The 13,253-nt window shown below is 50.6% G+C and overlaps 1 protein-coding gene across 2 annotated transcripts in view; it reads right to left on the bottom strand.

Annotated features, from left to right (window-relative positions):
* Positions 1-2,852: 2,852 nt before the first annotated feature.
* Akap12 (A-kinase anchoring protein 12) overlaps positions 2,853-13,253 on the bottom strand; it is a 70,240-nt gene continuing 59,839 nt past the window's right edge. For both annotated transcript variants that reach the window (XM_042691133.1, XM_042691213.1), the window contains 2 exons: positions 5,763-10,628; positions 2,853-4,137 (listed from right to left, as the gene is read on the bottom strand). In XM_042691133.1, the coding sequence (XP_042547067.1) occupies positions 5,770-10,628 (4,859 nt within the window). In that variant the 3' untranslated portion in view covers positions 2,853-4,137; positions 5,763-5,769. The remainder of the gene's footprint in view (positions 4,138-5,762; positions 10,629-13,253) is intronic.

Raw genomic sequence — 13,253 nt, 5'->3', positions numbered from 1 at the left:
TTTTGGGGTTTGGTGTATTTTTGTGAGCTGATACTGGTGGTTGATCGACCTCATACTTTATTAATTTACAGGGGAATTAGTTACATGTCAGGTAATAATGAGTGCATTTCCTTTTTGACAGTGTCATCTGTTCCCTCTCTGCCAGACCCTCCTGTCTCCACCCGTGAGTTGGCCTCCATTCTCTTGGCTTTTTTACTCAAGGTTGGCATTCTACCACTTGAGTCACACCTCCACTTCCAGCTTTTTGCTAGTGAATTGGAGGTAGGAGTGAATTGGAGGTAGGAGTCTGGGATTTGCCCGCCTGGGCTGGCTTTGAGTCTGGATGCTTAGATCTCAGCTTCCAGAGTAGGTAATAGGATTACAGCAAGCCACCAGGCCCCTGCTGTCCTGTACATACTTTCAATGTTAGAGGTCAATGTTCCAAGACCACCACACCCACCACTGTGGAATGTTCTGGAGAATATTATTTTGTTTAGGTGCCAAAGAGGGGTGGGACTAACTGGGAATATAACAGCATTAAACAAGTCATGATTATTCACCCCACACCCCCACGATAGCAACCCCCAAGTACTGTTTCCTGAGCCAAAGCCTAAGCCAAGTCTCAGCTTTCTCAGATGTTTATTATCCTAATAAAGGGTGCACACCGGACGCAGTGAGGGATTTGGCAGGGAGGAGGGGCTGCATCTGTATGAGTTCTCTGCCAGGTGTGCTTCCTCCACATTCCACAGGGATGAGGATTTACGGGACATTGGTTTTATGTGCGTGTTCCAATCTCTTTCCATCCAGGAATCCTTGGAGTGCTTGCATGGCTTTTTATTCCCCACCCATCCACCACCACCCACCTCCTGACATGGTGGCCAAGATCTTCAGGTCCTCCTAGCTCAGTTTCCTAAGTGCTGGATTAGAGGTGTGCACCACCACACTGGGACACTGTGTCGTTCTTGTAGAGTTGAAGAGACGTTCTAAACTCCAGGCCTTGTTATTGGTGCCATTTCAGAGGCAGTTTCTGTGCCTATCCCAAAACCATATAAATCTGTTTATATTTAGGAGGCCAGCCAGAGGCTTAAGGAAATTCTAACTAAAAGAGCCAGGCCAAATGGTTACAGATCTGGTGGGGACATTTGTGCATTCACAACCCCCACCCCCTCCCCACATGCACACACGCGCACGCGCGCGCACACACACACACACACACTTTCATCCATTCATTCTATACTTCCGTGATACTCAGGGACTGACATAAGCAAGTTCCTCATCTAAAATGTGGGCTAGAGTATGGACATGAAGAGAAAAGCAACATAGCCCCGACCAAGGTAAAACCACAGAAGAAAAGTCCATGGCATTTAATTAGATTGTATTTTATTTAATGAAAATTTGCCCCCAAACAACTAGGAATCAAATATCGTCTTGGAGTAGAGGTAACTGCTAAGCTTGAAGCTTACATTGAAGGCTAAAAATTTGTAGCTCCTGTCTAATCTGGTAGTTCCAAACATCAAAGAAAAATATTGGAACAAAATATGTACACAGAGAGGCAACTCATGGGTACCATTGAAGCAATTACAAGTAGCAAGAGTTTACAAGTTTTGGTTTTTGCTCTAATGTACCATGGCTCCAATTGTATTGCCAAAAATAACAAAATGAGGCACTTGCTCCACCTACCCTTTATATGTATCATGTTCAACAGCAGCATTAGAATTAAAGAACAGTATTGCAGGCTACCATCGGCCTTCTTCTTGTTAAGAAAAAGAAAATGCTAAACAGACCTGGATATAGAGTAGCCAAGCAATCTAGGGCACATTAGGTAGCAGTATAAAATGTCATCAAGGAGTTACAGCTGGAAAGTTGATAGTGACAGCCAGTTACTTTGGCCCCGTGTGGGAAAAGACAAATGCACATGTTTGATCCATTCAAAACAGCTGTGCTCTCTTCCTGCCAGAGAGAGGAAATGGGCCCACAGAAATTCCTCACAAACCCCTCAGCATCTCCAGTACTTTTATTGATCTTCAAAAAACATTGGCACCAGCTCTTGGACCAGAAGACGGTAAACCTGTTCATGTCTAATAGTTACGCACAGGTGAGCTGGGCGGAATGAGATATAACTGTATTGTGGTCCTAGCTACTTGGGAGGCTGAAGTGGGATCATTTGAATCCCCAAGTTCAAGACCAGCCTGGGTAACATAGTAAGATTCCTCCCCAACCCCCACCTCAAAAAAGTAATTATGCATAGTTGAGAATATTTGAGAATAATTTCACAAAAACATATATTGTCCAACTATAAGACCAAACAGCGTTACAAGGTACCTTGCTAAATGTGGTCAATTATTTATATAGTCAAGGTTGTAAGAGAAACTACATTCAATTTTAACAGCAACCTTCCTTGACGCTTTTTTAAAGTGGGGTTTGTAGGCTTTTAAGAATTATTAACTGGATGGGCTGGGAAGGTGGCTCAGTGATAGAGCGCTTGCCTTGCATGCCTGAGGCACTGGGTTCAATTCCTCAGCACCACATAAGCAAAAAGAAAAAAGCCGGAAGTGGCGCTGTGGCTCAAGTGGTAGAGCGCTAGCCTTGAGCTGAAGAGCTGAGGGACAGCGCCCAGGCCCAGAGTTCAGGCCCCACGACCGGACCCAAAAAAAAAAAAAAAAAAAAAAAAGAATTAACTGGCAGCCAAAACATAAATTCTCAAACTGGAGTACTAAAATTAAGTCAGATTTAAGTGCATTTTCCAGGCTAGTTCTATGTGCAAAAAAGTAAAATCTTATATATACGGTGACAAGCTTGTTCTTTGTGTGGTATTTTTTTTGTCCGACAAGATTCTTTATGTACAAAAATGGATCCTCAGGTCAACATTTTTAAAAACTTTTCATCATCTTTTAGGCAAAGCAGTTCTACAAATTTCCTTTTCACAACATTTGTCATTGTTTGAAATGAAAAATATTAAAACTCTAAAAAAGGCCTCTTTTGGGGGGGAGGGGAGTTGGCAGAGCAGGAGCAGAAATGTCCATCTAAAAAAAGCCTCTGTTTATTTTAGCAAATACATCTCTGCCCTGTAAACATTTGGCTCAAACCGGTGTTCACCTACCACCCTCTCACTGGTCTTCTCCCAGTGAATACACAGCCTCATAAAGCCAGCAAATCTAAGAGAAGCAAATATTTTATTTAAATCCGTTGTCCAATCACAGTTTATCCAAATGAACATAATGTGCAACAATGTTCGGCAAGAAGGACGTAAGTACACAAGACACCAGCCACGTCTACCAAAATAGCATCTATAGAGAAAGGACTCGCTGCGCCACACGTAGATCCAGTCTAGACTACAAAAGTAGAGTCAAAAATGTACAAAGTCAGTTCTTTCTGCATGACATGAAAAATGTTGCACTGGCCTGCTAAGGTAAGAATTAGCACACTCGTCTGTTCAAACCACCGTAACACCATCTCAGAGAAGAAATTTATCTTGCCATTGAAAACAAACTTTCCAACTTTCGCTAGACTAGAAAGGGGGAGGCGGGAAATTCACAGTAACTAAAAGAATCATTCTGTATGTTTACAAATGCGTTTTATTTTTTTTTTTTCAGCTCACTGCATAGAAGAAAGCGGCCAATTTCAGAGGCATGGATCTAAGCATTAGTGAATGTTGAAAATAAGAATTGTACCTTCTCGTCAGGAATGTGATTTCTTGGGAGCTGTGTTTGTGTTTCCCCAGGCTTCCCATAGCTACGTGCCTGCTGTGTATCATGGGATACAAAAGGTCTGTGCTCTAGGGCACACGTGAAACATGGAGGCAAAAAATATACAATGGATGATATGGAAGGAGGATGACTTAAAATATACGCATAAATACATAAAGCACGATACTCCAGTTTGAGAAGCAGAGCTAGGTATTGTTCCAGGTTAAGAACTGAGCCCCTTACATCAGAACTATGAAATGCTATCAAGGGGGAAAGAGGAGATGGTCTTGGAAACAAGAAATGTTAGACGGCTGTAAGCTCCTGATGAAGCCTCAGGATTGTCAGGGGCGATGGAGGATGGCCCTGCTCTCCATTTCTCAAAGTTCTGAAATAATGGTCTTGAGTCTCAGCAGCATTTTCTTCCACTACTTGTCTTCACATTCTGGTCTTGGCAAATGTACAATGGGTTTCCCTGTAAAAGGAAGTCCGACAAAGAGTCAGCAAAATTCTCTCTTGGTTCCTCATTTACTAATAGAATAGCTGTATGAGTGAACGGCACAAACCATGGGCAGCCAGGTGCCAGTGGCTCACACCTGCAATCCTAGCTACTCAGGAGGCTGAGAGCTGAGGATCTCTGTTCAAAGCCTAGGAAAGTCTGGAAGCCTCTTATCACCAATTAACCAGAAGCGAAAGGTGCAGTTTAAGTGGTAAAGTGCTAGCCTTGAGTAGAAAAGCCAAGTAAGAACTCAAGGGTCTTGAGTTCAAGCCCGGGATCTGAAAAATAAAAGGAAAGGAAAAAACTTTTCCTAAAAAAACACATTTTAGGGTCTGGGAAGGTGGCTCAGTGGTAGAGTACTTGCCTTGCATGCATGAGGCCCTGGGGTCGATTCCTCAGCACCACATAAGCAAAAAAGAAAAAAGCCGGGAGTGGTGCTGTGGCTCAAGTGGTAGAGCGCTAGCCTTGAGCTGAAGAGCTGAGGGGCAGCGCCCAGGTCCAGAGTTCAGGCCCCACGACCAGACCCAAAAAACAAACAAACAAACAAAATACACACACACACACACACACACAGAGTTTAAGCCCATCAAAAAAAGAAAGCAAGCCAAGCACTGGTGGTTCACACCTGTAATCCTAGCTACTCAGGAAGCTAAGATCTGAGGATCATGGCTGGAAGCCAGCCTGGGCAATAAAGTTGCGCTTGTGGCATGTATTTATCACCCTAATGGAACAGGAAGGTAGGAGTTTCTAAGCCAGCCTGGGCAGAAAAGTCTTCAAGACTCCATCTCTACTAACTAGCAAAAAAGCTAGGCTAGAAATGACTCAAGTAGTAGGGTATCAGTGGAGCAAGCAAGCCAAGAAAGTCTGAGTTTCTTTAACTTAAATTTAACTTAGTTTCTTTAACTGGCATTCCCATAAAAATTTTATTCCCCCTAAAAGCTGTTTTTTAAATACCTATAAATTTCAGTCTGATATAAACTTGACTCTAGCTGAATAATGATAAGTAATCCTGAGTAACATACACCCCTTTATTTTGTAAAGCAGTGTCACAAAGGGTAAAATTAAGCCATTATTTTCATGACACTAATAAGACAGCTGTGCGTGTGTGTGTGTCCTGGGGCAGTGCCTAGGCCTTGTCCCTAAGCTTTTTTTTTTTTTTGGCAGGTCGTGGGGCTTGAACCCTGGGCCTGAGTGCTGTCCCTCAGCAGATCAGCTCAAGGCTAGCACTCTACCACTTTTGAGTCACAGCCCCATTTCTGGCTTTTTCTGTTTATGTGGTGCTAAGGAATCGAACCCAGGGCCTCACGCATGCAAGGCCAGCACTCTACCACTGGAGCCACAGCTCCAGTTCCAACATTATGGTGCTTAATTACAGATAATACTCAAAGACTTTCCTGCCTGGGCTGGCTTCAAACCTCAATCCTTTGATCTCAGCCTCCTAAGTATCTAGGACTACAGGCATAAGCCACCAGTGCCTGGCAAAAATCATAAATACTGAAAAAACAATCCTACTTATTTAAAACAATTCTTTTCTAACAAATACATCACGGAAGGCATGCAAAAGGGAAAAATGACTTTAGAAGCAAAGGAAGCTGACTTACCACTGTCTTAGCATTCTGTAAGTTCAGATTTTGCTGGCTCTCTCTCTGGTTTTTGCATCTCCTCTTCTTTGGGGGATCTGATCTCCTTATCAGATTCACCGTGCCCTTTTCCTTCCTGGAATCCTGGCTCCTGGGCAGGCTCCTCCTCTGTGACTTTCGGTCCATTGGTATCGGAGGACTCTTTGGTTAAGCCTCCAGAGACCTCGGCATCTGCCGGGGCTGAGATTTGGGCTTCCAGGTGTGCATCTCCTTTCTTGTTTTCTTTGGGTTCCGACGGTGGCTTTTCTATTCTCTCTCTTAACTCGTGGAGACCTTCGTCAGACACAGCCTTTGCCCTGCTCCCATCTCCATCCGCCTCTGACGGAGGGACCACCTCGTCAAGCTGCTGACCACCGACACCAGAACTTTCCATGCCAATTGTCAAGATCTTTTCGGACATTTCACTCACATCTTTGGAAAGTGCGGGTCCCACTGTAGTTGGCTCAGACTCCTCGTGGGCTGCAAGGGTTTGGGTTTCATCCTGGACAGGGGCCTGCTCTTCAGCTGCTTCTTCTGCTCGCAGGGACAAAGCCTGTGTCTGTGAATCAGAGGTAATCATGTCCACGGCCGTCTCTTCCTTCTGGATGAACTGGTCAACTGCTGTCTGAATTACATTTTGGATGATCTTACTGCTCTCAGACTCAAGTTCAGCCTTAAGATCTCCCTCAGAAGATGTACTGGCATGGTCTTCCTGCCAACTAACCTGCTCATCACCTCCATCTGCTGCCTGCCCTGTCTGGGGACCGCTTCCCTCTCTCTCTAAGCCTTTTTCATGACTGGTCAGTAGAACTGGTATGGACATTGCCTGAGTCTCAGGCTCTGCAGAAACATCATCGCCTTCTAGCTGAGGGGCCTGGTCTTCTTCTCGTTCAACAGACTTCTCTGCTGGGACTACAGGTGCACCTGCAGACTGCAAAGTTTCACCTGCTTCTGAAATCTTAGTTTCTTCTAAGACCTCCTCCACCACCTCTACCACCTCCTCCACTGCTCCAGCGGTTAGAGGTGCTGATGCTCCACAGCCTTCAACTTCAACCTCGTGGGCTTGGCGAGGAGGAGATGGGCTTCTATCAGGACTGCTGGTCTGGGGCGTGTCCACTGTGGAAACCACTTCTTCTCTTCGGAGAGCAGCTGCTTTGGGCGCGGGTTCTTGCTCACTCTCTTGCAGGGGCTGTGCTTCGGTAGGATCCTCCCGGCCTGCCTGAGCTTCCACCTCTCTCTCCTGCAGGCTTGGCTGCTGGAGTTCAAGAGCATCATCCATCTGACAGCCCGCCTCCGCGGCCGCCTCGCCATCAGGGGCCACTTCAGGAGCCTTTTCCGGGCTCTCCGCTCCGTCGGTGCGGGTGGACACTTCGTGTCCCTCACCCCACGGCCCATCCTCTTTGGCTTCTTCATCGGGCATCTGGCCAACCTCTTGACACACCTCAGTCTTCAACACAACGGGTCCAGCTTCCCCCAACAGCTCTCCTTGGGTACATTCTAGAACAGTCTCTGCTTCTGCTGGTTCTTTCTTCTCTTCCTGGGTTTGGCAACTAGAAGGTGCTGGAGGGGCCTCTTGCTGGGCAGGACTCGGCTCCTCTTCTGCGGCCTGTGACTGGGTACGGGAAGCGAGGGCTGTGTCTCCGGGGGTTCCCAGGACCTCGTCCTGCTGCACGCTATCTCCGGCTTCGAACTCGGCCACGGGCGTGCTTCCGTCTGTCTCGCTGTCGGTCAGGGTTTCGGCTGAGTCGGGGGGGATGGCCGGCGCCCCCATCGTCTCCTGGGGCTGTGCCTCGGCTGAGGCTTCGGCCGGCGCCTCGCTGACAGCCTCCTCGGCCTCTCCACTCCGCGCGGCACCGAGGTCAGCTTCCGTGTCCTGGACCGTCTCCTCCAAGGCCCCCTGCTCCGGCCCCCCCATCGCTGGTGTGGGGGGCTCCTGCGGCGCGGTCTGCACCCCGTCGTGCGGCCCACGGGTGTCCGCGGGCTCCGCCTCCCCTCTCACTTTTTCAGCCACGGCCTGGAGGACGGCGCGCGTGCGCCGCTCCTGCTCCCCGGCGTCGGCCGCGGCGCCCTCCGCCTCCCGGACCGGGGTGGCCTCCTCGGCGGTGCGGGGCGAGTCGGTGAGCTGGGACACGGCCGACACCATCTCCGTGGTCTCCTCCGCCCCCGACGGCTCCGTGGCTTCCTCGGCACACAGGGCCTCGGGGGGTTCGGCCGCGGTCACGGCTTCCGCCGAGGTGAAGTCCACGTCGCTGGGGACCGGGTCATCGCCGGGGCGGGGAGCCGCGGGAGCCTCTCCGGCTTCGACGGATGCTCCCATCGCCTCCCCGGACGGGGGTCTGGCTTCGTCCTCCTCTGCCGGCTCGGGGGGCTGAGTCACCGAAGCGGAGATCCAGGACGGAGAGCGTTCCTCCAGATCGGCCACGGCCCGCGCGCCGTCGATCACGGCCACCGTCACGGTGTGCACCAGGCTCTGGCTCACCTCCTCTGACACGTACAGGTCCACCTGCGGGCCGCACTGCTGCGCAGGCGCGCTGGGCGCGTCGGGCTCCGCCCCCGGCCTAGACTCCGCCCCCTGGCCGCCCTGTGCGAGCTGGGCTTCCATCTTCTCCCTTTCCACCGCATCGTACTCGGCCAAGGGCACCACGGCGGGGACATCGCCGTCGTCCTCAGTGGCCTCCGCCGGGCCTGCGGCCTCCTCCGCGGGGCCGGCTTCTCGCTTCCCATCGGACCTTTTCTTCCGCCGTCCAGGAATGAACTTCTTAATGGAAGCCCAAGACTCTTCCCTTCCCGGTTCCAGGTCGGAAGCGGAAGCGGAAGTTTCCACGCCGCCGTCGTCGGTTTTCTCTTCCAGCTTGGACTTGGATTTCTTCCTCGGGGTCACCAGCCTCTTGAAGGACTCCCAGGTGGACACGCCCTCGCCCTCCGAGGGGCTGCCGGCCGGCTCGGGCGAGGAGCTGCCCTGCTGCCCGGGCTCCTGCGGCTCGGGGCCCGCGTCGGCGCCCGGCTCCCGGCTGGCCTCCTCGGCCGGCGGCGCGTCCCCCTCCTCGGAGGAGGAGGAGGCTTTCCTGGCTCTCTTCTTGGACGACCCCACGCAGATCAGCGCCTCCCAGGACACGGAGCTGTCCACCTTGCGCCGCGGCTCCTCGGGCCGCGGCTCCTCGGCGGCCCCCTTGGCGTCGTCGGGCGCCTCGGAGGCGGCGCTCTCCGTGGACGACAGCGTGGCGCTCTTCACCTTGTCCAGCTTGTCCAGCTCGTCCTCCTTGTCGCTCTCCGAGGGCCGCCGCACGCGTTTCTTGGGCGTCACCATCTTCTTGAAGGAGGCCCAGGGCGTGATGCCCTCTCTCTTCTTCTCCCCGTCGGAGGAGGTGGCTCCTTCTTCCACCTCCCCTTCCCGGGGGCCGTCCCCGAGCGCCTTCTCCAGAGCCGCGGGCTCCTCGGGCTCCTCCGGGGAGGAGGCGGAGCTGTCCCCCGCCTTCTGCTCGTCGGCGCTGTCGGGGGACTCGGCGGGCGCGGGGCGATGCTCCCCCGACTCTTCGTCCCCTCCTCGCTTCCCCTTCGGCTTCTTCCCGGACAGCTTCTTCAAGCCAGAGCTGCTGAACAGCTTCTTCAGGGGGCTTCCCTGCGCCTTGATCCGCTCCTGCGAGGACAGGAGTTCGGCCTCACCCGCCGCGCCTTCCGGGTGTTTAGACGGTTCATCGGGAGCCAGGTCGGCCGGGGAGGGGCGGTCGCCCTCGGGGGCGCCCAGCGTGGGTTCCGCCTCCCCGGCGGTGGCGGTGGCTTCCCCGGCGGTGGCGGTGGCTTCCCCGGCGGCGGCGGTGGCTTCCCCGGCGGTGGCGGTGGCCGTCCCGGCGGTGGCGGTGGCCTCCCCCGCGGTGGCGGTGGCTTCCTCCGGCGTCTCGCGGGCCCAGGGTGTCCCAGGGTCTTGCGCCTCGGCCGTGCAGGCGTGAACGTCCGCCGCGACCTCTCGGTGGCCTTCGATGGTCTCATCGAACACTTCCGAGGCCAGCGGGGCGGGTTTGTCGTGGGCAGGCCCCGGAGGCTCCGAGGGAAGCTCGGGAAGCTCGACCTTCTCGTACTCGGCGGATAATCGGGCCGCCGGGGGCTGTGGAGAGGCCGCGGGCTGCTCCTGGACTCCCTCGGTATTTTCCTCTCCCTCCATATCTGGCTTCTCTGGCTCCTGTTCTCTTGGCTTCTCAGAAGCTTCCAGCTCGTCGTCCTTTGGCTTCCTGAAACTCGACTTCTTCCGCCAGCCAGCCCAGCCTTGAGTGAAGAATTTCTTAAAAGGCGACGCTGTCTCGTTGATGGGGCTGGTGGGGGAGTCTAGGGGCCTAGGAGGCTCTCTTTCTTGTGTTTCTGCTTCTCTGCTGCTTTCCTCTGCGGCTTGATCAGACTCAGCTCGTGTGGAAATTTCAGTGATGCTTTGCTCGTGCTTCGAGGGGTGCTTCAGCTCCTCGGTGGATTGCTTGAGTTCACTCTCTTTGGACGATGACCCTTCCGTCTCCACGCTGGCCTCCTGGTGGTCGCCAGCCCCATTTGAACCTTCTGCTCCTTCACCTTCCTCTTTTTGAACGGTGACTAGCTGGACAGTGTCAGATTTCTCGGTCTTATCCTTTTTCACAGTGAATTTAAAGCCAACAAACTTAAAAACCTTCTTAAATCCAACATCATTAGCTTGGGACTCGGTGGAGTGTGCTATCTCATCTAAATTGCTAGCCGAGGAAGGAATCTCTTCGATTATTTCAGGTATTTCCTCCTGCCCATCCTTTGTGGTGTCTGTGACTTCAGAGTTGGTAGCCATTTCTTTTTCTGGGTCTTTCTCTCTCACATCTTCAGAACTTCTCTGTCCAACTATTACAAGAGCAGGAAGAGAGAGGACAAAACATGATTATAGTTCAAGACAACTCAGTATTTTTATTAAATATTTTTAAAACACGATCAGTTAGCATGCTCCTTCCTAACAATCAATCATAGAACAAGGTAGGGGTCATAAGGCTGTTGGTAAATGTTAGGAAGTCGGTCGGTTTCTTTCTTCCAAATGACCTTCAAAAATTCAGATAAAAGATATTGTCTGCTCTGGTCTTTTGATCTTAAAGGTCAACAAATAAGTTATGCTTTGGGTACTGCATCACCAAGCGTGGATCCACCAGATGTCTTCAATTGCAAACTGTCATAGAATTACATACCACGCTGATGGCGTTCTGTTACATCCCATGGAGTTCTACATTTAACTTCTACTAAACTTGTTTTCACAAACAAGTCACTACACAATCCAAAGGAGAAGGCTTTCCTGGGCCCCATCCTGATAGTCCAAAGAGGGACCAGCTCGTTGGAGATAGTCCGGACTAGGTCATACAGAGTACAGGAACATTTCTTTAAGCTGATAGAGGTACATGAAAGAACATATAAGCCAGCTGGAAAAGACTGGCCAAACTCTGAAGCATTAAAAAAAGAAAAAGAGGGGCTGGGAAGGTGGCTCAGTGGTAGAGCACTTGCCTTGCATGCTCGAGGCCCTGGGTTCAATTCCTCAGCACCACATAAGAAAAAAGCCGGAAGTGGCGCTGTGGCTCAAGCGGTAGAGTGCTAGCCTTGAGCTGAAGAGCTGAGGGACAGCACCCAGGCCCAGAGTTCAAGCCCCACGACAGGACCCAAAAAAAAAGAAAAAGAAAAAAGAGTGAAAGACATTAATGGGTAATAACACCTCGCACTTAGGGAAAAAAATCACAAATAAGGGTGATATTAAAAAGAAATGTAAATGTAAATTGACCAGGAAGTACTTCTTTGTAAAAACACAAAGAAACAGCTATCACTTCCACTGTGATCATTCTCTTTCAAATTGTAGATGTTGGAAAACATGGCTGAGGCCCCTTGTGGACGGAAAAGAATAAAAGCAAGGGGAAACATTTAATCCTGCACCAAGAAATGCTAAAAAGCCAGGTGCTGGTGGCTCACACTGTCATTCTAGCTACTCAGGCAGCTCAGATCTGAGGATCACAGTTCAAAAGCCAGCCAGGACAGGAAAGTATTATTTCCAGTTAATCACCAAAAAGCTGCAAGAATCATCACTGAGGTGAGTTAACTTCAAAAAAGCAACTTTACAGTGGAGAAGTCCGATGTGCCATGTCAACCAACTGACCAGCTAACAGGATGTACATCATCAAGCCTCCACGGAAGGACAGGTAAGTCCTGGGAAGGCAATCAGCAAATCCACAAGGAACGCTCTTCTACGAAACAACGAGCCTGCCCTGAAATGTCAGTGGTATATGAAAGACCCCCCAAAAAAGCAAAACCACAAATGGGTTGTCAGAAGAAACTTCCAGAAGTTCAAAGGGAGAGGATTTGGTGAATTAGGTCAACTGTACACAGATGGATGTTCCACTTTGCTGTCAGTTTGGAATGCTAAAACTCATGGGAAGGGGGCGGTAAAAAATGTGATTTAAATGAAGCAGGAGAAGGAAGGAGGTTAACTCTGCTAATTTAGGAGCATAGAATAAACAGAGACATGCCAGGATCCTGAATTAGCTGCTCATTGGAGCAAGTGTTGATAGGAGGTTAGGAGCAAAGGCAGGGTTAGTAGAAAAGTTGGCGGGGAATTTTAGCCTATACAGATGGCAGATGGCAGGAGAAGCTGATACAAAACGGAGTAAGAGGCTACACAACAAGGAAGGAGGACAAACGAATGGGGAAAATACATGAGTCACCAAATCTTACCAGAAACAGAGACCCACCAATCAGAAAGCTGCCCAATTTTCCGTTTAACCCAAGGCCGAGCTTGCTGACTAGGGCTGGCTTCCTGTGGCATCTATATCACGTGCTCTCTTTCTCTGCCATGCTTCTTTTCTGATGTTTTTTTTTTTTTTTTTTTTGGTCGGTCATGGGGCTTGAACTCTGGGTCTGAGCACTGTCCCTCAGCTCTTAGGCTCAAAGCTAGCAAATACCACATGAGCCACAGGGCCACTTCCGCCTTTCTGGTGGTTTATTGGAGATAAAGAGTTTCACGGCCTTTCCTGCCCAGGCTGGCTTTGAGCTGCGATCCTCAGATCTCAGCCTCGTGAGTATCTAGGATTACAGTCGTGAGACACCAGCGCCTGGCTTCTGATAAGTATTTCTATCATTAGCTCATGTTTACGTCTTGCTTCAGTTATTCTCTTGCCAGACACAAGGACTAAGGTTGTTTAGCTGTCTTCAACTTTCTGGTAATGTGGGGCTGGGCAGGTGGCTCAGTGGTAGAGTGCCTGCCTAGCATGCATGAAGCCTGGGTTCAATTCTTCAGTACCACATCAGCTGAAAAGGCTGGGAGTGGTGCTGTGGCTCAAGTGGTAGAGTGCTAGCCTTGAGTAGAAGCTCAGGAACCGTGCCCAGGCCCTGAGTTCAAGCCCCAGGACTGGCCAAAAACAAAACAAAAATTTCTGGTATTTGGTGCATTGTCTTTTTTCTTTTTTCTTTCTTTTGTGGGTTGTGGGGCTTGAACTCTGG

Source organism: Dipodomys spectabilis, unplaced genomic scaffold (genome assembly GCF_019054845.1).
Source record: "Dipodomys spectabilis isolate Male_0828 unplaced genomic scaffold, ASM1905484v1 ptg000001l, whole genome shotgun sequence".
NCBI lineage: Eukaryota > Metazoa > Chordata > Mammalia > Rodentia > Heteromyidae > Dipodomys > Dipodomys spectabilis.
The sequence above is the reverse complement of the archived record's forward strand: the minus strand, read 5'-3'. Positions and strand labels throughout refer to the sequence as shown.